The sequence below is a fragment of the Aythya marila genome (assembly GCF_965140915.1).
Source record: "Aythya marila genome assembly, contig: HAP1_HAP1_SCAFFOLD_165, whole genome shotgun sequence".
Lineage (NCBI taxonomy): Eukaryota > Metazoa > Chordata > Aves > Anseriformes > Anatidae > Aythya > Aythya marila.
This window is the reverse complement of record NW_028136611.1, coordinates 319472-343372: the sequence shown is the minus strand read 5'-3', so window position 1 is coordinate 343372 and position 23901 is coordinate 319472. Positions and strand designations below refer to the sequence as shown.

General features: G+C 43.1%; 1 protein-coding gene across 1 annotated transcript in view; it reads right to left on the bottom strand.

The window, feature by feature from the left end:
• Nucleotides 1–23901, bottom strand: part of LOC309891707 (ATPase family AAA domain-containing protein 2-like) — a gene marked incomplete at both ends in the record, with an annotated part of 163000 nt that overhangs the window by 38989 nt on the left and 100110 nt on the right. Inside the window, 3 exons of the mRNA XM_082786045.1 lie at nt 19038–19379; nt 19807–19897; nt 20763–20922. Of these exons, the coding sequence (XP_082642171.1) occupies nt 19038–19379; nt 19807–19897; nt 20763–20922 (593 nt within the window). The remainder of the gene's footprint in view (nt 1–19037; nt 19380–19806; nt 19898–20762; nt 20923–23901) is intronic.

Below are 23901 nucleotides of genomic sequence, written 5' to 3'. Positions count from 1 at the left end.
ATATGCTATTCGGAGCCCACTGCTAATACAGTGCTCAAAGCCAGCTGCTACAGGTAAAATCAGGCAAATAAGCTTATCTCACAGAATCACTGCTGTTCTTTCACCTTCAGAGCTATCCAACAGATTCAAAATACTGTTACGAAGTACTCACATGACTGGCTGTGCTCAAGAGAAAGCATGTAATTGGCAAGTGGGGGTGTGTAGGTCAAACACTGCAGAGTAGCATTAAGAAAACATGTGTTGCCAAGATTGTACAGGCCAACTCCAACACTTTGTGTTTCTCGCCAATCCATACAAATCTTCTCAGGTGGAAAAAGAATGCTCTGTGGCGGAGCAATTCCATCATTAACAACTGCAAGAAAGTTAAATTTAAAAAGAGATCTTGTTTGTTTGTTTCGAAGAAAGGTATTTAAAAATATACTATTCTGCAGGAGCACCTAGAGGAGCTAGCTACAATCCAAACCAGAAAAACTTATTGCAGACAGCTTTAATACCACCAAATTCAAATTGGCTGGTCAACACAATGTTTTGGGGGAAAAAAAAAAAAAACAAAAACAACTTTAGTCAACCATTTTAATTTTTCTAAGGCAAGGCTAACTGCCATTCTGTTTGTAGCACCTAATGCCAAGTTCCTCTCCATCTATAATCTTTAACCTGATTAACTCAACTACTGTTTTTTTCCTTATTATAACTTAAACCACAAACTTAGACTTGAAATTATACGGTAAAAACGTAAAAACTAGGAACTAGGAATGACGGTACCCCTACAGATACCAGATTTTTTCCTGAGCAATGTTATCCTTCAAAAAACCTGTGAAAAATGGAAGCTGTGAATAGCAACAATCAAACACTTTTCTCTGCAAAACAGAAAAGACATGGAGGAATCTGTGCATTACAAAAAGCTCCCCGTATTTCTCTGTTGACTGTAAATATATCAAAATTAATTTCTGTAACATCAGTCACTTCAGTTGCCTTAGGGGATTCGCTTTTCAAGTCTTTCTTCACAGTAGTCCCCTTCTCTATCAGTGCAACAAGTAAGAACTGCATTTTCTACTTTTGCTTTGAAGAAAATGGAGGCAGGATAGAACGCACACTTACTTAGATCTCTTGGGGCAAAAGCCTTAGATTTTTCAGATGATCTACAGTAAATAGCACCTCCACGTCCTTGGGCCACAGAGACTTGGCTTGAATCTTCTGCAGGCACTATCTGGCCCCAGTTGGCGGTGCGTGACATCAGTATTTTAGGACTTGGTTTCTTGGATTTGCCAGACCGCCTTGAAGAGGGCTTTTTAGGCTTTGAAGATTTGGGCTTCTTAGCTACGGTCATTGTTCACATCTGCAACAGAGACAGAAGTTCTGGTTGACGTAAGAATATCAAGAAGCACTCCAAGAAGAAAAGAGTAACAGAAGTCCTGTCACTTAATCTCAAAGAAACAGCCTTAAGAACTAAATCGCTGGTATGAATGATTCAAAAAGAATCCCCAAACTAAACACACAAAGTGAAAATTTCCATCTAAACTCTATCAGTATTACTTTTCGCTTCTGCAGAACTAGTGGCTGATGCCATTTCTTTCCCTTCCGTAGGATTTTAATCCATTACAACTCTGGAGTCTTTTTAATATAAAAATGTAGAAGACATTCTCTGAGGGGAATCAGTTATTTATTGATTTCCGGAGTTGCGCAATTATCTGTTAATTAGTACCTATGATCTAATAGATAATTGTTGCAATTATCTATTGCTGGCATTAGTAACGGAACACTATTACTTCACTGCCTGCGTTTTTCTGTTTCGTCTGCACAAAGGTACCCAGAACTCACTGCTACTTTTCTTCTGTCTTTCCAGGGCTCGCCCTCTACCTCACTGTCTACTGCACCAGTCATGAGGGGTTTGTTGTGATTCTATAATGAGCCTAGCTTTTAAATACACCTTTCATGGGCGTCACTTGGTGATAGCAAGTTAATCTGTGAGGGCTCCTCAGTCTACATCATGCGGTCGCTTTTTCCAGGTGAAAAAGCGGAGCTGTAAGTGGCAGTACACTAAAGCCCTGGCACGTTGAGATCCAAGAGGAGAGATGTTTGGCCCTCCTTTTCACTCCTGGGAACCATATACCTCAAAACCCACAGAGGATGGGCTATATCTCAGAGAAATCTTGGGAAAGGAGAGCATGAAGAGCATGTTTGCAAATTCATTTCTCCCTGGGCTTCTTCTGCTTCTCCAAGAAAGACGAGTTTGAATATAACTTTGGCAGCAGTACTTCTGGTGTTTTACTCCTACCACATTTAAAACTCCTACAACAAACTGAAAAGTTAGACTAAAAAGCAGCTCTTTCCGTTCTCCTTTCTAAAGTTGCACGCTTTCCTCATGCAAAACAACAGGGGAATGGAAGCTAGAAACGGAAATGCTGAATGTAAAACAAAACAAAACAAACCTCAGCCCTCCAGGACAAAAGCCAATAACTGCTACAAAGTCCTTTTTAAAATGCTGATTAGGTTTCAAGGTGATACCGCTTTAAATAAGCGTAGTTGTGTGTCCATAGGCAGAAGCTGAATAATGACAGGATGAACTTCTATACTTCATGTTTTGTTACTGTCTTACTGTAGCACACAGGGACTTGTTACCTTTAGGGAAACCACTAACCTCATGGAGGGTTTAAAACATAAGCTAGTTTGTTATACCAAAATGACGGAGAGAACAAAGCATAAAGTGCTTTCAGATTTCTAGCACGCCTTGATTGCTGTCCATTAAACTTCAGACACGTTAAACAAAACACAGTAAATAAGAAAACTCCTAGTCCCACAGCTGGCAAATTGTGCGCAGAGGTTGTAATTAGAACTTTTTTGCCCTGACGTTTTACATTTAAAATTGATTTTAAATCCATTCTATACACACTTTCCATTCCTGAAAAAACAATACGCAAACCTGACAAATGCATTTACATGAGAAATGAAGTCGTCCTTGTCCGATTGGAAGACTAAGGTGACAGCTCCTGGGCTCAGGGATAAGCTCCGATCTTCACCAGTGACAGCTCCTTTTGTAGGATTGAAAGGGAAAATGTTTCAGCAACACATTGGAAACATACTTAAGGGACAAGAAACAAAATCAAGACTGCAGTGAGAAGGAGAACAGAAAAACAATATTGGGGGGAAAGGAAAGGAAAGGAAAGGAAAGGAAAGGAAAGGAAAGGAAAGGAAAGGAAAGGAAAGGAAAGGAAAGGAAAGGAAAGGAAAGGAAAGGAAAGGAAAGGAAAGGAAAGGAAAGGAAAGGAAAGGAAAGGAAAAAAGAAAAAAAGGGAAGGGAAGGGAAGGGAAGGGAAGGGAAGGGAAGGGAAGGGAAGGGAAGGGAAGGGAAGGGAAGGGAAGGGAAGGGAAGGGAAGGGAAGGGAAGGGAAGGGAAGGGAAGGGAAGGGAAGGGAAGGGAAGACCTTGATCTTTATACTGACCAATGAGATAAGCCTTACACATTTTTAAGTTTATTTTTGACAACTGATTGAGGTGTTACCAGGTATTAAGTACGATTCAAGAGCAAATATTAACACTAGAAAGAAGAAATCCGATCCACCACCACTGTTTCAAAATACATCCATTTCTCATTTGGAGATGACGTCTCTCTGGCAAGGTAGTAGAAAAACTGTAAATACCGATAGAGCTTCCTCTCCCGATGTTCCATATACATACCGATGCTGTTCCTACACCTACGCTCTGAGCATAAATTTATGTTGACATGAGTGACAAGAGAGGGTGTTACTCCTCTCTTTGTTTGCCTTGAGAGACACACCTCTTGTCCATTGAAAAGTAAATTCAAGATTCCAGATCACTTAAGACAGTTGCTATCCCCCCATTCAGAGTTCTGCAGCAGCACTCTTCAGATGTGTTTAGCAGTCTCTTTAGAAAATGTTATCACTTAGGACCTGCTTCTCAGTAGGTCCACGTTTGGCCTCCGCTTAGCAGAGAGTCAATCCCAGCTTAAGCTTTCGTACAAGAGCCCCTTCACGAAACGGAGTTGAACCCTGACATAACTGAGTTGAACCTTTAACCTTGAAGCTTCCTTAAAGAAGAAAGCAGCACCCAGGCCAGGAAATAGAAATTAATCGTCACTTTACCCTGAAACGCAGTGGGCTATTCTGTGCTGGCAGGATTGCTGCCGGGCTGGCCGACGAGGCGGCGGGCAGCTCCCCGGGGCCACAGGGCCTGGCACAGGGAGCCGCCGGGGGTCTCCAAGGTCCGGGAACAGCGGCAACAGCGGCAACAGCAGGGACAGAGGGGACAGCAGCGACAGCAGCAGCCACCTCAGCCGGGGCCGTCTCCACAACCGCCACAACGGCCTCGGAACGCCGCCGAACTCGGAGCTCCAGCGTGACGCCTTGTGAACCTGGCCGCGCTGCTCATGGCTAAAACCAGAGCGTTTCCTCCGGCGTGTGTTTACTGTCGGTGCCGGATCGGCCCTCACCCCGAGCTCTCCCTGCCGGGAGGGCTTTGGGGTTGGGGTTTCCCTCCCGCCGCCGCCGCGGGCAGGCCCCGCGCGCAAGGGGTCCGCGCTGGGGAGCAGCATCTCACCCACGGCGAGAGACCGAGGGCACGACATGAAAAAGCCCCGACACGAAAAAGCCACGACATGCGGCCGAGGCGGCGGGGAGACGGCTCTGAGGGAGCTGCCACTTCGCCCCGCCGTCCTCCCCTCCCGGGCCGCCCCGCCGAACCCCGTGCGCCTCAGGTGCTGCGCTGAGGGGGTGGCTGGCTACTGAGACAGCTGCCCAGGGCACTGCTCATGGCACCGAGCCTGACAGAGGTCAACAAGTGTTGAACAATGCTCTCAGACATCGGGTCTCACTTTGGGGTGGTCCTGTGTGGAGCCACGAGTTGGACTTGGTGATTATTGGGAGTCCTTTCCACCTTGGGATGTTCTCTGATTCTAGGTCAGCAATCCAGTAGCTGATGAGAAGTGTGGAGTCATTCAAAGGGAAGAGAGAGCACAACACTTCTCGTTTGCAGAAGCGGCTATTTGGTAACCAAACCGATGATTCCTTTGCTTCTAGAGCAACTAACAGCAGGGATCCGCTTTACAATGGAGGGAAAAGAGTCGTTGGCATGTCATGTGAAGTAACCTTCAAATCCCAGAGGATGATTTTGTTGGAACTTTATTCAGCTGAAAACACGGAAGCCTTGCTTCTGCTTGTGTTAGTTACAGCTCCAGTTTACTTTGGTTGGGAGGGAAGGCATTCCAGGTTAATGTGCTGTACCTGTTCCTTCAGCTCATTGTCCATAAACGGAGGAGCAAACGAAATCAGTTTAATCTCCATTAAATGCAGCAGACAAAGCGGAGTAGAGGGCGATCTAGCACTTAATTTTTCCTGTAAGCAGGAAACCCAGAACTCAACAACACTTTTCAAATCTTGTCCTGCAGTAAATGACCAGCTGAGTGAAGCTTGCATTTAGAGGATGTGCTCCTCCAGTAGACGGAAATAGCTTTTCCTCTTCACAAGTGCAACTGAGTGGTGGACTGGCAGCTATGTGGTTAACTAGTTGTGCCAAAGGGGTTGTGTTGAATGCACAGAAAAATATGCAGGAATAAATAAACAGCAGAGGGTTGTCTGTAGGCATGACACTGAGTACAGATGTTGTCTGCAGGTTCGTGCAGAGTGCACCGCGCCAATAAGCACCCAGAGTCGGAATGCACACGAACGTCTTTTAATTAGATAATTACTTATAGAACTCTGCAGAGTCAGGTACTTGGCCATCTTTCGCAAAGCAAGCACACCTCTGACTCGAATCACCGTCATTTATACACAGGAAACTTGTGAAAACTCTCTCTTTGGCTCCTTTGGATTGGTTATTACAGCTCACCTAACTTATCTCCACTGAGCTTGTGCATTACAGAGGAATACCGGGGGGGAGGGGGAACAGGAGAGGGGGGACACACACCGAATCCCACATTAGCATAGATTAGCATTTTGACAGGTGTGATTTTTAATGTGCTAATGACCCTTAATGAGAAAAAGGTTACTATAGGTCAGTCTGGAGCTGGTGTTCTCCTTCCTGTTTTTTCCCTTTTAGCCCTTCTCTTCCTTGCTTCTGCTAGCTCAAGGCTACCTGTCTCTCTCCTTCTTTATTTTCTCAGCTAAAAGACTGCACAAGCTACACGCCTCCCTATTTGCTTCAACATTTCCTTGGTTTTGTTTTTGTTTTTTTCCCAGCTTTGGGACGACACAGGTGTGGTTTGATATTTGCCAGTATAGCTAAAACTCACGCCAGTCTGCTCACGCACAGTAAGTAGTAAGATTTAAGGACTGGTTTCATCGGCTTCTTCCATACTAACATCCTTCTTATGTTTTAGATATGCTGTAGTTAAATCAACACTAAGTTACTACTTGTGGAGTAATCGCCTTAAGCGACTAGGCATCATAAGCACACCTCCATCCCAAAAGCTACCCGCCTCCAAGGTGCAACCACCCCTCACTGAGCACGCCCTCGGAATTTCTCACAGTCTGTACCTTTAAACGCAAGTGAGATCATTTCTACCAAGCACAACCAAGATATGCATGACTAGAGTCACTCAAGCTCCACCTTAAAGATAGAAAATAATACCAATTGCTTTAAGAGAAAGGGGATGTTAGGGAAGATACTATCAGGAAGGATTCCTTCTGACATCACTCGACAGGCTGAGCCTCTCACTCCCCCACCCCCACTCCATTGGGACGCCGTGGGGTAAGATCTGAACGCTTGCTTATACCAGGCGTCTCTGTGGAATCTTAGAAATCTCTAGAGTTTTGATGCTTTTTCATGTCTTAATACCTAGGCTGTGTACCTGTGCATTTCATGCATGCTAGCTTGCTTTTGCAGACAGTGAATTTATCACTGACAATCCAAAGAACCTGTGTACCTGTCGCCGTAAGAAATTGCACTTAATTGCATTCTTCCTAGCTGTGAGAGTTCTCCTTGAATGCGACTAGAGCGAGGCCGTACTGCGTTGTTGGTGAATCCGTGACCGTGATAGTTCAGCACCCTGAATCCGACGGGACCCATGACGGTCAATCGGCTACACCCCTTAACGCGACACTACTAGACGAAGAAGATGACAGGGCTTGCATGCACTGCATTAGGCTTTGCATGTGAAAACACCCCCAAATAATTTCACGTGCATTTAACGTTTTTAAAGCTACAGCCCTACATAGTTAAGGCATCAGCATTCATTCCTTTGCTTGATAGCAAAGTATGAACATACAGAAGAGTTAAATATTTTCTTTGCATTCTTAAAGGCGATTTTTCAGACTTGGGCTTCAGTTGTTGGAGTTGAAGAGATCAGTAGACATCCTTACTTTTACGTTAAGACCAAAATCTTTATCTAAGATTGTGTTATCGAACGCAACTAAACTCCCACCCCCACGTTTTTTTTGTAACTTCGCAATGATCTTGCTGCAGTCCCACTCTGATGGTCTTTCAGTAACATGCAAACTGCCGTGGCAGATTCTGTTACAGTGCTTTTCTATTGACAGTGTGCATAACACTCAAGGTAAAGCCCCTCATTTCACAGTGGGGACATAAAGTGTTTCTTTGGACCCTGCTCCTTCTGTTAGTACTCATTTTTTCACAAACTTGTTGAACCTGAGCCGTGCCTACTGAGCCAACGAATGCTTTGATGACACAGTATTTTGTCAAAGCAGTTTTGCTTCTTGGAGCTACAGAAGCAGCTCTGGCTACGTGATAGGGAATTGTGCTGCATTGGCAAAACCAGACTTAGCTACAGACTTACAACACTTGCTAATTCGATCTATTTCAAATCTCATTTTAACTTTAAAGGACAATCAGTTTTGTGGCTCCTGTCTTACTAATTTGCCTTGTTTTGCATGGAAGGGCAGCCTGTGAATGTTTTGCTTTATTGCATGCTTCAAAAAAAGGCTGAGGAAGAGACTGGAGGAACCTTTTCTATTCTATGGACTTTCCCCCGACAGTGTGGAATTGCAGGCTACTTGGATGAATGTTCCAATGTGAGTAAGGGAGCAGACCTCAGCCAAAGGAGGTGGAATCCTTGCTTAATAGTAAGTATCAGTGTGGGGACATCTTTGCTTAACGGGAGCCATTTAAACTCTTCATAGAAACAAAATAAGCTGGACATCTTATGCTTGGAAAGCAGTATGGTTACACAGCTGCTAACATAATGACTTGAGTCTTCTGCTCTGCAACTTCAGGTTTTGTTTTAAAGCAGTGCATACATCAGTTTAAGCTTTGGACAAGGAGATTTGCAATGCAAATAGTGATAAACCAGAATCAGCGGCGCTGACGAGTGTAATGGTGAAATGCAGCAAATCAAGTATTCCTGGAGAAATGTGAGATTACAAAACTAGCAAGCCATGAAGCACTTTTGTTGTTGTTGTTGTTTTTTAAATCAATTCTTATATGCTGAAATAGCACCTTCAAGAAAATCTGTTTATCTAGCCAGGTAACGGTGTCTCCCTGTAAACAGGAAGGAAATGCCAGGAGCAGCCATACCTCTTTGCTGTCAAAATAAAGAGGCCAACATCATGCCATAGTGCAAAGGCTTGCTAAGAAAGATCATTCTAAGAGGTCTGCAAGAAAAGATGACTTACTTTGTCATAAGTTTGTCAAATAGAATGGACGAGTTAGTAGTCGAGTACCGACTGTGTCCGACTCTACAGCTGCGGCGCAGCTCCAAGTCCCTGTTTTCTCCGTGGACTCGTCTCACAGTTTTTGCACCAGCTCTACTCCTCAATGTTCTGGTGACTGAAACGCAGAAACAAAGGATTTTGAAACAGTGAAGATGGGATTCTCCTTATTTCACCGTTGCTCTTGTAAAATGGAAACAGACAAACAAAAAAGGCACCCTGAAGTGGATTGAGTTTTCTTTACATTTCAGGTCAGAAGTTGGTGTCACAACCACTGCATTCCACTTCTTTATCGCTCTGCACGTTTAAACTGTCTACTTAAAACTGGGACCTGTAGGGAAATTTTTAAAGAGACTGAAAGCTAGCCAGACAAAAACAAACGTGCAACTTTTGTTCCATGCAGGAGGGAAATCTACTCCACTTATTTCTGTCTTGGAAAAGTGAGAACAATCAACACCTTTCTCTAAGGTGTTTTCACTCCATTCATGTCAAACTGTATCTAACAGTGCTCAAAACAAACACTAGGACATTGCAAGCCTCTTCCTAAGAGGTGTATGTTTGATTACTCTGTTTATGCATGCAGCACTTCCATTTCCTGCATTAGGATCTAACAGCTCAAGGAGGGAAGAATCGTTTCAAGAGAAACACCCGAACACCACATAACTCAAACTCGTGCTTTTTAGAAAAAAGCCTGCCCATTGTTTGCCATACAGCACCCTTTGGCACAGGTTGGTTGCTTGCACTGTCATTAAAAGAGCCAAGAGGACAAGGGGAAGGGAAGAGCTACACCGCTGTGCTGCTAGGATCACAGCTAAGGTTTACTTTTGTGCTTGCCAGCTATAAAACTGAGTTTGAACTTATCAAGTATCGATTTACTTTGCACAATTAGAACAGTTTGCTTTGTGCCTACCAAGCTGCAATTCACACTGCTCCCTCCCCAAGGAATTCATAAAATCTCCTATTTGCACCTACCTCTCTTCACAGAAAAGTCACTGAGGAGTGAATTCAGCTGACTACAGAAGGCTTTGGGGCCAAATGAAAGCCATGGAGTGACCAAGTGCCATCCTCTTCAGTAACCTGCGCAAATAGGTATCCCGGGGACTTACAGCCACTTACCTGTGCTATATTCTTTTTTTCGTTCCAATTTTGGCTTTCTCAACTGCCTACATTAAGAAAGAGGACACGGCAGAGAAGGGAGAAAAGACTTGTTGTATTAGACCCATCAAGGATGGGAAATTTCACCATGTTTACAAGCCAGTGCTCCATGGTATACAAAGAGAAGCCTGTAGGCCTCACGCAGGATCCACATCCCAAGTCTGTTGCGTGCCATATACACGCGGTTCTGTATGTACCCACATTTCCTAGCTTGCTCATGTTGAATTCTCAAAATTATGAGCAATAGCACCCAAGTGGAAAAGATACATGTCCGGGTTTCAGTTAGGACAGCGTTAGTTCTCCTCCTAGTAGCGGGTAGGTTGCTATGTTTTGGCTTAGAATGTGTGAAAGGATGTTTAGAAGATTGCTGATACCACCCCGATGTTTCAATTGCTGCAGAGCAGTACTTACAACAAGCCAAGGACCTTTCGGTGTCTCACTGTCCTACTGGCGATCAGAATCGGCGCACAGCAACAGCTGCGAGGGGACAGACTCAGGATGGCCGACCCCAACTGGCCAAAGAATTCTATGCCTTATGGCAACACGCTGCACCATGGATAGGGCGGGGCAGCCGGGCTGCTAGGGGTTACGCTGGGCACTGGTCAGCGGGTAGTGAGCAACTGCATTGTACATCACTTGTTTTGTACACATTACTAGTAGCAGTACTATCATCATCATCATTATTATTATTTTCCTGTCTTAATAAACTGTCTTTATCTCAACTCGCGGGCTTCACTGTCCCGTTTCTCTCCCCCATCCCAGAGAGGGAGGTGGGAGGGTTGCAGAAGGGCTGTGTGGTGTTTAGCTGCCGGCCGGGTTAAACCACAACAACACCTCAAAGGGGTTGGGGAAAAAAACAGGTTTGTTTTAGAAAAGCGGAAGACTTTCACTGAGAAGAGGGATGCTAGTTTTAAGGTACTGGTACACCATCAGCATGCTCATAGGCCTCTGCTGATTTTAGCCGGAGGTTTATCAGGCCACAACTCACTGCACATGCTTTCTCTCTTGCTTTTCAATCTACAAATCGAACAGAGATTGAACATATAGAAATACAGTACCTTGAAAAGCATCTTCTCTTGACATTTCCCCTCAGTACCGCCATACTTTCTTCAAAGCTGGAGACTGAACACCGCAGGATGTTTTTGCTCATTGATCTTAAACGGTGTCTGTTGAAACATTCAATACTGGGAGAAGAATAATCCTAGGGAAAGAAGGAAACAAGAATATATTTATGTGAACCACGTAGATTCAGATAAAGAAATTCTGCCTCACGCAAGTTTAATTGACCCTCCTGACTTGGTAGTGGGGCAACTAATGGCAGGCAGACACTGAAACGCTGCTGTGCTCAAGAAAAACCTGGAGAGAAAAAAAAAAAAAAAAAAAAAAAGCTTTCAAAACTAAAGCTTCCCTTTCCCCACCGTTTTCTTGTGGATAACTTAAGCTTAATATCCTTGGCAAAAAGATATTGCAGCAAAACCTTTCACATAAAATTAGTGTTTCGTGAAAAACAACAACAACAAAAAAAAACTTTATATTCAATTGAATTTAAATTAAAAAAACTAAACTAATTAATTTAAATTAAAAAATTTAAATTCAATTGACTGTTCAGAGGAACAGTCAAGCTTGACATTATACATCCTAGAATTAAAATCTAGTTTGAGTTTTTCTCCCATCTCCAGACCTTGCTAAAGATGCTTATTAGGAGCTCTGTCAACAAAAGTGTAAGGCTTGTTATATCAAATCTTTGAACCCTTCTTACTGCCCTCGACCTTCTTCACATTGCTGCTCCTACAAGGGTGAGTACTATCATTTTTAGTACGGGAGGGAAGCTGTCATATCCTTGAGTGGGGGGTCGTTCTGTTTACAAAATGAAGTTCCAGTAAGAGTACATCAAATGAACCAACTTTCTTTGAACTTTAATTCATCACTATATTGAATGAATGACCTCTGGATTTCTCTCTCCCATTTGGAAGTCAATTTGAAAACAAAATACCTCTGCCATAAAGAGCCAGGCATCAGAGACACCTGTTGCGCCTCAAGAACAGAGAAGGTATGAACGACAAGAGCAGCTGAATAAAATGCAACTTGCCATTAGAAATGGGTGTACTGGCATCTACAGGTGCCGCTGGCATCTCCTCATCTGGTTTCTCGTCTTCAGTAGCAGGGTTCTGCTGTGGTGTCTTGGAGTTGTCGCATGGAGCACACGCTGCAGAGGTGCGACCTTGCAAGAAAGAATAGATACCAAAGATCTTCGTCGTGCATTTTCAGTTACAAATGCAGAGACAAGTCTTCAAATCCTTAGCGTTAAAGCACGTACCTCTTTTCTCACGAGATTCTTTAATTTGTTCACAAAGTCGTCTAAACTCTGTATCCGTTTCGTTCCTCACCATTGAATATGCAGTGTCTTGCAAAACATAGGCGCTGTGACGATCTGAAATTTTACACACTTTACCTGAATGTTGTCTACCAACCAATGAAACTGTTTTGATCACAGAAAAAAATTGCTTTCTTCATAGGTTGGTTCCGAAAGCATATCTCAGTGAATATTTTCAGCATAACAACATCGAAGTTAATTAAAACAAAAGCACAAGTTCCTTGGGAACACTTATATCACAATTCCATGCCCAAGTAGCAAAATGATAAAATATTTACAATGTGGTAAGAGATGTTCTCTGTGGATGTCCAAAATCATCTAATCCATCCGAAGTCTATTGTCCGCACACAGCATTTATCCATCTATACGTTCGACAGATTTTTTAAACTAGGGCTAAAAAGCACATCCTCACCTGTAGATCTTTGATCCGGGTAGTACTCTAAGGCATTGTTACAGATTAGATCGATGTCCTTCAGCTAGTCTCTGGCAGCGAGGTACTGGCGCGAATCAATTTGAGTCAGAACTGTTGAAAGATCCATCGGCTCTTTAATCCTTGTGGCATAGTCAGGTACCTGCAGATCAAATACAAGCATTCAGAGGTTTTCTTAACCTTGCACACTGTCTACCAAAATTATTCTGAAAACTTTAAATAAACGACTTCCTAAAAACCCTGAACATTTGCGATGCATCAGAAGACGCTGAAATTAACCAGTTTGCTTCTCAGAAATGGAAGGGCTCTTTCATTTTTCATTAGAGCGGCCACGAGAGGACAACAAGAAGTAGGGAGGTCAGAAGCACGTGCATGGTAGAGAAGAAACACTGAGGGTGGGAGATTCATTTCACTTTGCTTCAGAAAATCACAACAGTGAAAGCTGAGCAAGCCATCCGGCATTCTCTTTGTTGTCGACATTGAGGAAAAGGTGCATGAATTGCACCTGTGAAGTACCTATTGCAGGCATCTACTTTAGAATGAGATAACTGGGCCCTGAGGTGCTCATTTCTTCCCTCAGACCAGAAGAGGAGCCTAATGACCAGTTCAGATGAGGACATATGTATCTGTCTAGATTTTTCACAGCTCAAGAACCTAGGAAAAAAGGGGAAGAAAAGCCAGTGGAGGCCCACATGAAGACGACTTTGCTGATCCCCAGGTATATTCAAGTTACATCTGTCTTTGACATATACGCCCCTAGTTTAGGCTTATCTCATAAATTAAGGAGAAAAAGGCATCTAAGCAGCCAATTGGAGGAAAAAGAAAACACACTGCACTTATGGTTGATTCCTATTGAGGAGTTCCAGATGAAACAGAGAACAGGATCTCAAAACTTATTTTTACAAACTGCTGCTCTTATTCCTGTTCCCACAGGAACTGACAGTCCAAGAAAGGGCTTCAGACTTCACTCAAGTAGTCCTGTAAATACTGTTTGTAATTATAAGGAAAGATCTCTGTGCTTTTCAGTGCTGTGACACGCCTACGTATCAAAGCCTTTTCACGAGCAAACTGTGTTGGCATTTGGACTGGCTTTTTAGAATGAAACCAGGGCTTTCAGCGAATAATCCCATAAGAGACATTTGAGAGTCAGCAGAAGTAAAAGCACTGCCTCTGCTTCTTGCAAAATCCTTACAGTGCAGCCCTAAAAACGAAGTTGAACCTTCCCCAAAACGCTGAGAAATACGAACACTGACAAGTTACAGACACACACAGATCAGCACTACTTTACCTTCTGTGGGTCAACGGGCTTTGCAAATTCCCTGAAACGTCTGTCAGTGGAAAGTCTGTGAGTAACGTCCCTCAAGAATATTCTAAGGTCATGCAAGGTATCCTCCTCTTCCTCCTCCAGCATCCCTACTTTTGTGAGGATCACTCTTGTGGCTTCTGAGGCTCAGCTGGTGGTGCTACAGGCACAACTTCCAATGTCCAATCAACTTCAATTCATCAGGAAAAATTAGCCAATTTACAGTACTCAAATACAAGCATATGACAAATTACTGACAGAAAATGACCAACAAAGCAAAGCCCAAAGAGCTAGTAACTTCGATAGGAAAGTTTTAGATGTACTTCTCATATCCTCCTCACCTCTTTTCTTTACAGGAGGCTTAGCCACTTCATTTAGAATTAGGTCCTCAGAAAAAGGCTGCTCTCTCTGCCCTACCAGGCAACTCAATATTGCACACTTCTCCAAATTCCGTATTAAATAATTTTTGCATCTAAAGCAGAAGGAGGAGAGACATTTCAGATTTAAGGCCACAAAAAACTCATCTTCGATTCCAAAAAGACGAGTACCTTTTCAAATTAATTATAACCTGAAGAACACAAACTGAAAAAAGTTATCTTCCTGGCCTTAAAACGCTACATTTTCACAGGCTGGCACGGCAAATTCAAATATCACCTTTAAGAATCACCTGTAGAATTAAAGCTTGCTGAAGGGATTGTACGCTACACTGGTAAAGTAATGGCTTTCACCACATCCAACAGCGCCTCCTTTGTATTTACTTGCCTTGCTGCAGCCTTTACTTAGAACCTTTATGGCTATAGAGGGAAGAGACAGGCTTCAGCAGACAAGTGAGGGCTTTTTGCTGAGTTTTTATTTCTCTACCAAAAGGTGTCTGAAGTAGCTAGTACCTCTACGTCTTCCTCCATTTTCAAGTTCTAGTAATAAAAGGTAGGTGAGGAATTTCACTACTTATTTTAGAAGGAATTTACAGCCTGTACAAAAACTTCTGTGGGAACTCAAGCACTTTCAAAGCAGTTGATAATAAACACGTCTAGGTAAGACCCGTTCTCTTCCCCCAGTGACTGAGACCAAATCATCAGAATGACAACAGCGTGGTCCTGTTTTGGGCACCTTCCCTTAATGTAAACTCTCAGAAGTCAATGAAGTTCTGCACCTACTTTTACTACAGTTTATTTAGGAATACAACTAGAATTTGATTCCAAAGTTACTTTAGCAGAAATTGGAACTCAGCTTTCCAGCTTGGAAAGCTTTGGCCTATATGAAGAAAGAAACTGATTTACTTATTTTTTTTTAATCAAAGTGTTTCAATTCTCTACTAAATTGCATTATTAGCAGTTTACCCAACATAGCATGGAATGGCAGACTGTCAGAAGAAATCTCTTCAGTAAAAACATCCTCTTGTCATTTCAAGCACTGCATATTCTTGACTGAACCACTTTGTAGCCACCAGAATTATTGTATTAATTTATTATTTGCATGTGTGAGAAGGGGGTGAAAGTCACTTGCTTGACTCAGAAAAAAACTTAAGCAGATGCTTTCACAGTATTCTTTTTCTCTAAGCAAATTTTAAGTGATTTGTTAGGGTGCCTGAGTAATAACAGCATGCATTTAAGAAAGCACAGCATTTTGATGCTGAAAGCATTCATAAATTACAAGACACTGAAGAAATAGTAAGGAAAGTATTGACAAATACTTCTTCTGGGAGATCTGAGTGATGTACATCAGACGGAGCAAGCAGCAAAACTGGCGAAAATGCTGGAATGTTAAGTAGTAGAGTTAGAAAAGTAAGTTTCAAGGCAGGTCCGGCGTTGTCCCACCATAAATGGATATCTGGGACATAAATTGTGCTTGGTGCTGTCTTCTGAGCATTTCGGATCAGCTAGTGAAAAGGAAAGCTTGCGTAAGAAAACTAAAACACGTACAAGAACCTCTTAATACACAGCTACATAGCCATCTGACTGCCCCATGAAATGAAACTACGTGAACAGAGTGGCAAGCATCCTTTCACATAAGGAATTTCTCTGTGCACCCTTTCAGATTATCAGTATTCGGACAACTCTAGTCAGAAGATGGGAAGGATATATTCAGGCAGTGGCTAGACACCGTAGCTATATGGCCACAGCCACAATCATCGCATAACAAAGAAAGGAAATGTCCCTCTTAAGGGACACATCAGTATTCAGTCGTGTAACATGTCTGTCCTTACTTGTATGGCTCTCAAACGTTTCCACTAAAGGTAAAAATATTTTAAGGTAGTGATGCCAAACAAGAAAATGGATTTCCTGCCTAAAAGTAAAAACACCAAATCTGGTCATTTTTTCTAGTTAAAACCACATCACCGTGCAAATGAAGTGTTTTCTGAATGTTAATGCTTTTAGTGCACATACTGCAACAGCACAAGTTGTGTATGTCCGTGCGAAAACAAAATAAACAGAAGCCCCAAACCTCGGTTGCCTTACTAATATAATTTAGAAGAAGCCTACAAAAAGTAGCCGACATGCAGTCTGATACAGAGCCATCTACTGGGAGCACACAGTCTTAGGAGGCAATGAGAACTACTTTCTGGATCCCAGTGACATGAGCAGCATTTCTTTCCACAAAGAGATGTTCGTTAGCAACACCGCCCAGCTTCCTGAGCTGCTAGCAACAGCCTCACTGTAAAATTGGGTATGGAAAATGTCGACATGTACAACATCCAGATTGTTTGTGGTGCTGTCTAAAAGAAAAGGGGATTTTCAGACAGAAGCAAACATCCCAGCACATTAAAACAAGGCCACCTCCATTACCAATGAATTTTGCTCACCTTACTTGCAACTCGATTGATCCTTTACATACAGTCAGTGAATCCGATGAGAAGAAAAAGAAAAAAAGGTACCTGTCTGCAGATTTCTTCTGGCGATGCAACGTTTGTAAGCAGAACAGAAAGGTCCAGGGTGTGAATGGGAAACTTCTCCAAAGCGTGCAACACCACGGGTGCCACGTAAGAAACCCGGCCGTACCCTTCTTTTCCTACTATTAGCAGACGGGGCTGGCATGATGTTGGTTCGCAGAAAGCACTCCTAGAACAAGAGTTAAGAAAACAAGCTTATAAATGAGGTGCTGAATAGACACACAGATGTTCCAAGTAATTTTCCTATAGACTTTCTTTTCCCTCCCCAAATAATCCAAATGGCAGCGGTACATTAAATACATGAAAGATTTCCAGTTAAGTTATTCACTCATTCCAATTGTTTCATCTTCTTCCCTTGTGTTTCCTATTCTTAACTAAACCAAGACTGCAAATTAATATCCCTGCAATCTTGCTTTACTTTATTATAAATTTATTATTTATTATATATTTATTATTTACTTTATTATAAATTTATTTTTATTTAAAAATAAATTGGTGAGGAGCATTTGTTTCCCCACTACAATCAGGCTTTACCTCTGCTGGCTTAAATCAAAGATGCTAGAGACTTAGCCTTGCTCTAAAGCACAGAAAATCTTCTGGACAGCACAGCAATAGAAACGGAGAAAAATAACTGATCCAGCTGTGACAACATGATCTAACTTTCCAACTGTGGGCTTGCATGACTTCCATACTAAAATATCACAAGATTAACACAACTTGGTGGCTTAACAAATAAAGACACCATTCAATTTTTTCTCAAGGTGTTTTAACAAGCCATTTCTCAGTTTTCTTTCTGCTACATAATTCACTACTGGTTTAACAATCCTGGAAAACAGAAGGGCAAAAGGTGGCAACACAAACCCACAAAGTTGGGGTATTTTTAGCTAAAAGGACAGACAGCACATTTATGTGGTCTTGAGTCTTTCAAAGAATGCCATGGATTAAGTCAACGTGTTCTGGTAGTCTACGGATCACTTTGGCTTACGAAGAAAAGCCTGGGCTTTTCAATTTGGTCATTCAGAGCAACTTCATTACAACTTTAGTCCCTCCACCCTTTCTTCTTGTGAATACCAAGCACCCCTTCAACACACAAACTTGATGTTGCCCCTTCGTCTACCACCCCTCGCACTTTTAACAGCTGGAACTGTTTACAAAGACTCAGCAGACCTGAGAATTTAAACATAACAGGGATCTATCTTTCTTTACCTGCTGAAACAGAGGCATTTTTTCTCTGGTCCGTTAGGCATTCCATCTTTTAATTCATCTCCAGAAACCAAGCATGCATCGTCATCACTGTCAAACATATCATCTTGTAAAATAGGATTGAAATGCTCTGAAAGGCAAAAGAGGTTTGTTAACTTTCCTGAATAGTCTTTGCCTCTTTCTCTTCCATTAATACAGCTTCTAAATCAGTGCCAAAACCCTTTCTTCATTTGAGAGCACACACTGAAATCTACTTCCTAGAGTTCAGCCCACCACAGATCTAAGGAGATGGCACAAGGCCCTACAAAGCTCTACTACGTCCCACTGATGTGTACGTGTAAGGTATGCTACTCTTGGTGATTTTTTTCTCCCCCTTAGAATAAAGGAGATTACGAACAATTTCTGCAGTTGCTAAATAGCTAAAAAAAAAAAAAAAAAACAACAAACAAGACCATTTCTTTCTGGAGGAGGTTCCCACAATGAAAGCATGGGGATAAAGGATGTGATGGCCACAGAATTCCATTCATCTAGTAAATATCAATGCTAATTGATCTCACGTGTATAGTACGATCCACAAACATTTAAATTAGGAGACTGGTTAAAAATGATGATAGCTAAAACAATATTTAGCTTAGACCAGTTATACTTGTATCCTGGTCCTGACATTCTTCAGAAAGGAATTAGAAACATTGACCTAGAAATGCTTCCCCTCCAAAGATCTGAGTTTTGATTTTTTAAAGAAAAATAGGTGCCTTATACTTCAAACCTCAAGTCAACCTCTACAAATGCTAATTATCTTAGCTGCCCTCAGAAGCAGGATGCTTCAGTAGAGAACGCATCGTCCTTTACTGTGTATTGAATCATTCAGAGCTTCCATTTGGCATTTCAGTTTCGAATCCACAATAAAACCTATGTGTTTTATTCCAGACTTGCCCAAAAAAAAGACATGCACATGCAAATAATAAAATTCTACCACCATTATGACTGAAAGGTAGAAGTTGATTGCACAAACCACAAGTTTTTGCTTTAGCAGAATTATAAAGAAGTGGATGCTGTGGTTATACCTTGCTGTCGGTCCTCTTTGGATGGTGCAAGATCTTCCCGCATGTACAGTGCAAGCTGGGCATGCGGGAAGATCTTCTGCACAACTTGTAAAATATTCTCTACTGATCTTTGAAAAAGTGGCTTGAAAATGGGTGATAGTGCTTGTACGGGTGAAGCCTTGATCCGGTTTGAAGCTGGAACAACCTTCTTCATAGCCATGAAAAAGTCCTTTGCTTTTATTTTAATAGAATTAACGTCTAGTAGCAACTTCTCCCTACTTGCATAAATCTGAGGATAGCATCGGCGTAGAGAGCACAGCGCAGCTTCAGTACATAAAGATTTGATATCTGCACCACAGTATCCTAACAAACAAAAATCAAACGTTACATCAGTCAAGGCCCAGGTTTACAACATGCAACATTTAAAGAATTTGTAATGCCAAAACCAAACAGCATAACAGGGAATTCAAAGTGCTACCGCTCTGCAAGGATGTTTCATGTTGCTCACTGCCTGATATCCTGCACTTACGCAGCTGAAGCAGACTCCTCATCAAAAACCATACTCTTGAGGAAGATGCCCCAGAACCATTTAATGTTCTCAGACAACAAGAGGAACGACAACAAAGAGTAAATAGATGAAAGCATCTCACTCTGATTGCTATGAAGGCGTGCCAGCTGCCTCGTTGACTACTTGTGCAACAAGGCACAAGAGCATGGGTACTGCCTGGTACAAGCTAAGGTTCTTTACAACTTGGTCACAAGCAAGAATCCGTTTCTGTTTCAGTCTTACCAATGCATTTCTCAGCTAGTTCATCAAGCAACATGTCCGGTGGCTGAGGGGTCCAGTCACGAGTATGAATCTTGACAATTTCTTTTCTAGCCTGGAAGCAAAATCATTGCATTTTAGCTTGTCCCAAGTTTTCCTTAAAAATACCAACAAGAAACAAACAAACCAAAAGGCAAACAAACAAACAACAAAAAACAAAACAGTCCTCCCTCAAAACCCCTCATCTACTAATACACTTTTCTTACTTGCTCAACTTTCAAGTATTTTACAGTTATTTAATATACACTCTGCATTGTCAACCAGGAAATTGAATAGTTCTTATTTGTTATACTGAACTTTTTCTAGGAACCTACAGTGAAAGAAAAGGCATTTATAGCTTCAATAACAAGTTTCCAAACTACGAGACCTAAGGACCCAGAGGAAAATACTGTAATGAAAAATTTATCCAGAAGCATTTCTTTGCTGTCCAAAAAACTTCTCTAAAACTTAGCAAGCTTTCATTGGGACAGTCTCATTACTTCATCACATTTGCTTTCCAGTCAGTAAATTCACAGAAAGCACTTCTGGCACAATGCTTCCAATTGCTACAATTACTATAAAGAAGAAAAGAATTATGACTCAAACTACTACCACTGAGCAGGGGCACAATCAAATGCAAACACGTCCCCTATTCATTCATAAGCGAAGGATTGAGACCAAAAACACAACTTCATGATGAAAACACCCAAGTGGACTAAATAATTAAGCAAACAGGTACAACTTTGGGAATGAAAGGTTTGATTATAGAACTAACTACTTGGTGGTATCATCCTGACCATATATATCCAGTACCAGATTTGTCCTCCATGGAACAACGCAGTGTCTCCACGTATCACTCTTTTGTTCAAGTTGTCATTTTTTTTTTTCCTATAAAGTTGGACTTTGCCATGGTAGCACTAACGTTGAATTTAAGTTCTCACCTCTTTATCTGGCAAGTTGAAGAGGAAGTGTCTACCAAAGCGTCCTGGTCTTCGTAAAGCAGGATCTATAGAATCCAGTCTGTTAGTAGCTCCGATTACCACGATCTCCCCTCTGTTATCTATGCCGTCCATAAGCGTCTGAAGAGTTGAAACAATGGAACAAATAGAAAAATATAAGTTTTACTTACTGGTTCAGTACATTTTGTTACATTCCACATGACTTTCTTGATGCCGGAATAACCTTCTTCCTAGTGGTCATTCAAAACTGGGAAAAAAATAGTCTACCAAGTCGGGGTTTTTTTGATTTGATAATAAATCTGCAGACTGTTAAGTCATCAAGCACTTCAAGACTGTTTGAAATAATCTCTACGTTAATATAAAAGGAGTACCGCACACTTCTGCTCAGGAAGAAAATCACGGAAAATGTCAACTTTGATTTTAGATGTTGAATTTGTTGCAGTGAGATCTTCCTCATCGCACGATTCTATTTGGATTTAAACCATATTATCTATGGAGAGACCAAGATTAGGACAAGAACAGCACAGAGTTCAGCATGAAGCCAATCAGGAGCTCAAGTTTGTATTCTTTGTATTCCACTTTATCCTTCTCTTGCTGGAAGGACCTGCTTTTTGACTCTCCTTCTCTTCACTAGGAGCATGTTCCCTCTTGCTTTGGTAATGCTCTTTCTCAGTGGTTTTAGTCTTGTCCTTTGTATCTTGGCATCTCTCTGTAACAGCTGAGGAGGAAAGGTTTTTAGAGCTACATTCAGTGTCAGACTCGAGAGAGGAAGTATGCCGCAATTTCTCACCAGGCTCACAAGACTCTTTGCCGGACAAAACGGTTTCTTTTGAAATGAGGTCACGTTCTTTTGATCTTCTTGCTTTCTCCTTGTCTCCACCATCATCACGTTGGTACTGGGTGAGGTATTCATCGTTCCCAGGAGATTTCGGAGGGTCCACGACACTGCACAAAATAAAATCACATTTCTCACTTCTGCTGAAGGACGTGAATATTAAGAGTAAAACCTTCCAACGTCAAACAAACAAACAAAAACCTCCGGACTACAGGAACCCTCGCAAAGATATGCCACTTAGAAACCTCTCCTGTGATTAGGACACCTTCTTCAGCTCCCAGAGAAAGTGCTTTTTCCCCTCTTGCTTCTGAAGCCATTGCACTAAAAAAGCAAACGCATCTGTCTCCCTCCACATGCTGCTCTGATTAAGAGGCAGAATATTCAAAGCCACTCTATTTGTTCTCCCCACATAGCCGAAAAAACACCAGTTGAAAGAGTTTTCTACCTCTCTCCACGAATTTACATTCACATATCCTATGACTGCAAAAATAGAAGGCGGGGCTCAGGAGGAACAGCCAGTGCTGGAAATGAAAAAAAGCAGCCTGTTTCTTCAGAGTCTTAAGCCTATGCTACTAGGAACAAAACAAAACAAAACAAAACAAGAGGAGAGGAGAACAACAGCGGGAAATTTACCTATTCTCCAGGTGTTCAATTGCAAAGCCTCCTCTGGAGGATCAACAGTTGTGAATTCAGTGTGCTTAGGAGAAATCAGATCTACATCTGAACCACAACTATTTCAGTAGTATCACGAACTTCTGTTACTCTGAAGAAGCAGTCAGCACCGTTTCTATGTTAGGAAAGAGCTGAACAGAGTCTGTTATTCACATCAAGTAGTCAGGCAGGTTTCTTTAGGAAGGCAGGGTTTCACTAGAACATGACTAGCCTGTAAGCCTCATGGCATCACCTTCCATCTTGACTGCTGAACCTCCTTGCTCCCTACTATCTTCTTTGCCAAGATACAGCTGTCCACATTTACTTTTCCTACTTGGCTGGACTGAATTTAAGAAGATCTTGCATCTAAGAAAGGGAACAAAAGCTGCTGCCCAGCAGCGTCTGGCTCAGGGAGGAGTGAGAAAGCTCTGTGCAGCCCCCAAGGTCCGTGCAGCAGGAGGCAGGAGGTGCTCCAGGCTCCCAGCAGCAGTTCCCCTGCGGCCTGTGCAGGGAGAGGCCCCTGGTGGAGCAGGCTGTCCCCCTGCAGCCCATGGGTCCCCCGTGGAGCAGATCTCCACGCTGCAGCCCCCCTGTGGCTGGAGGAGCCCCCGGTGGAGCAGGTGGCTGTGGCCTGGAGGAGGCCGCGGCCTGTGGAGAGCCCCCGCAGGAGCAGGCCCCGGGCTGGACTGGAACAGGCTGTGCTGAGCCTGCTTTGCCCGTGACGCTCCTTGTGGAGTGATCTCCCTGTCCTTCTGGCAGCCCTTGAGCCCTTGCCAGCCTCTTTTCTCCCCTTGGCGTTGGAGGAGGGGCAGGGAGAGAGCGCTTGTGCTGGAGCTCAGCTGCCCAGCTGAGGAAAACCACCACGGCTCTGTCTTGCCGCTGCTGCAGCACGCTGGTAGCAGCCAGCACCGTCTGTTCTTTGAGCCTCAGCAAGCCCACAGCATCTTCCCAGAAGGGATCCCTTTCCTTCACGCCTGACAGGCGCCGCCTCCAGAGGCTGAGGGCTTGTGCCCCGTTTGCAAGCGCTTTCTCAGTGCCCCCTTCCCCAGAGAAGGATCCCAGCTGCTTGGCTTCCCTGCCCTCTGCTGCCAGGCTCCCGCAGCTGCTATCCCAGCAGCGCAGCAGCCAGCTGACAATGTGCTCGCCTGGAGGACAGCTGCAATCTTGTCCCATGGCTCGCAGCTCACCCAGGGATGGGGATCACCTGCTTCCTGCTGCTTTTCTATCTAATCTCCTTTCCAACAGCCTCCTGTGCCCTGGGATGGCCCTACCTTGGGGTAGGCTGCCTCGCCTTCCTCTTGCTCCTTCCCCTCCTTGGGAGGACTTTCTGCCCTTCCGAAACGAGATGACTTCTGCATGCATTCCTTCCCCTTGTGTGTATTGGTGCCTGAGACAGCAGCGGGGTCGTCCCCGGAGCCAGCTGTAGGGCCTGTGCCAGGCTTGGAGGTGCTGCAGGGAACATGCCAGGGGCTGGAGGGGCTGCAGGGAACATGCCAGGGGCTCGAGGGGCCGCAGGGTGTGTGACAAGGCTTCGAGGGGCCTCAGGTCCTGCCGCAGTGTTTGAAGTCGATGCAGGGAACATCAGAGTTGTTGGAGGGGCTGCAGGTAAAATGCCAGGGCTTGCAGCAGCTGCAG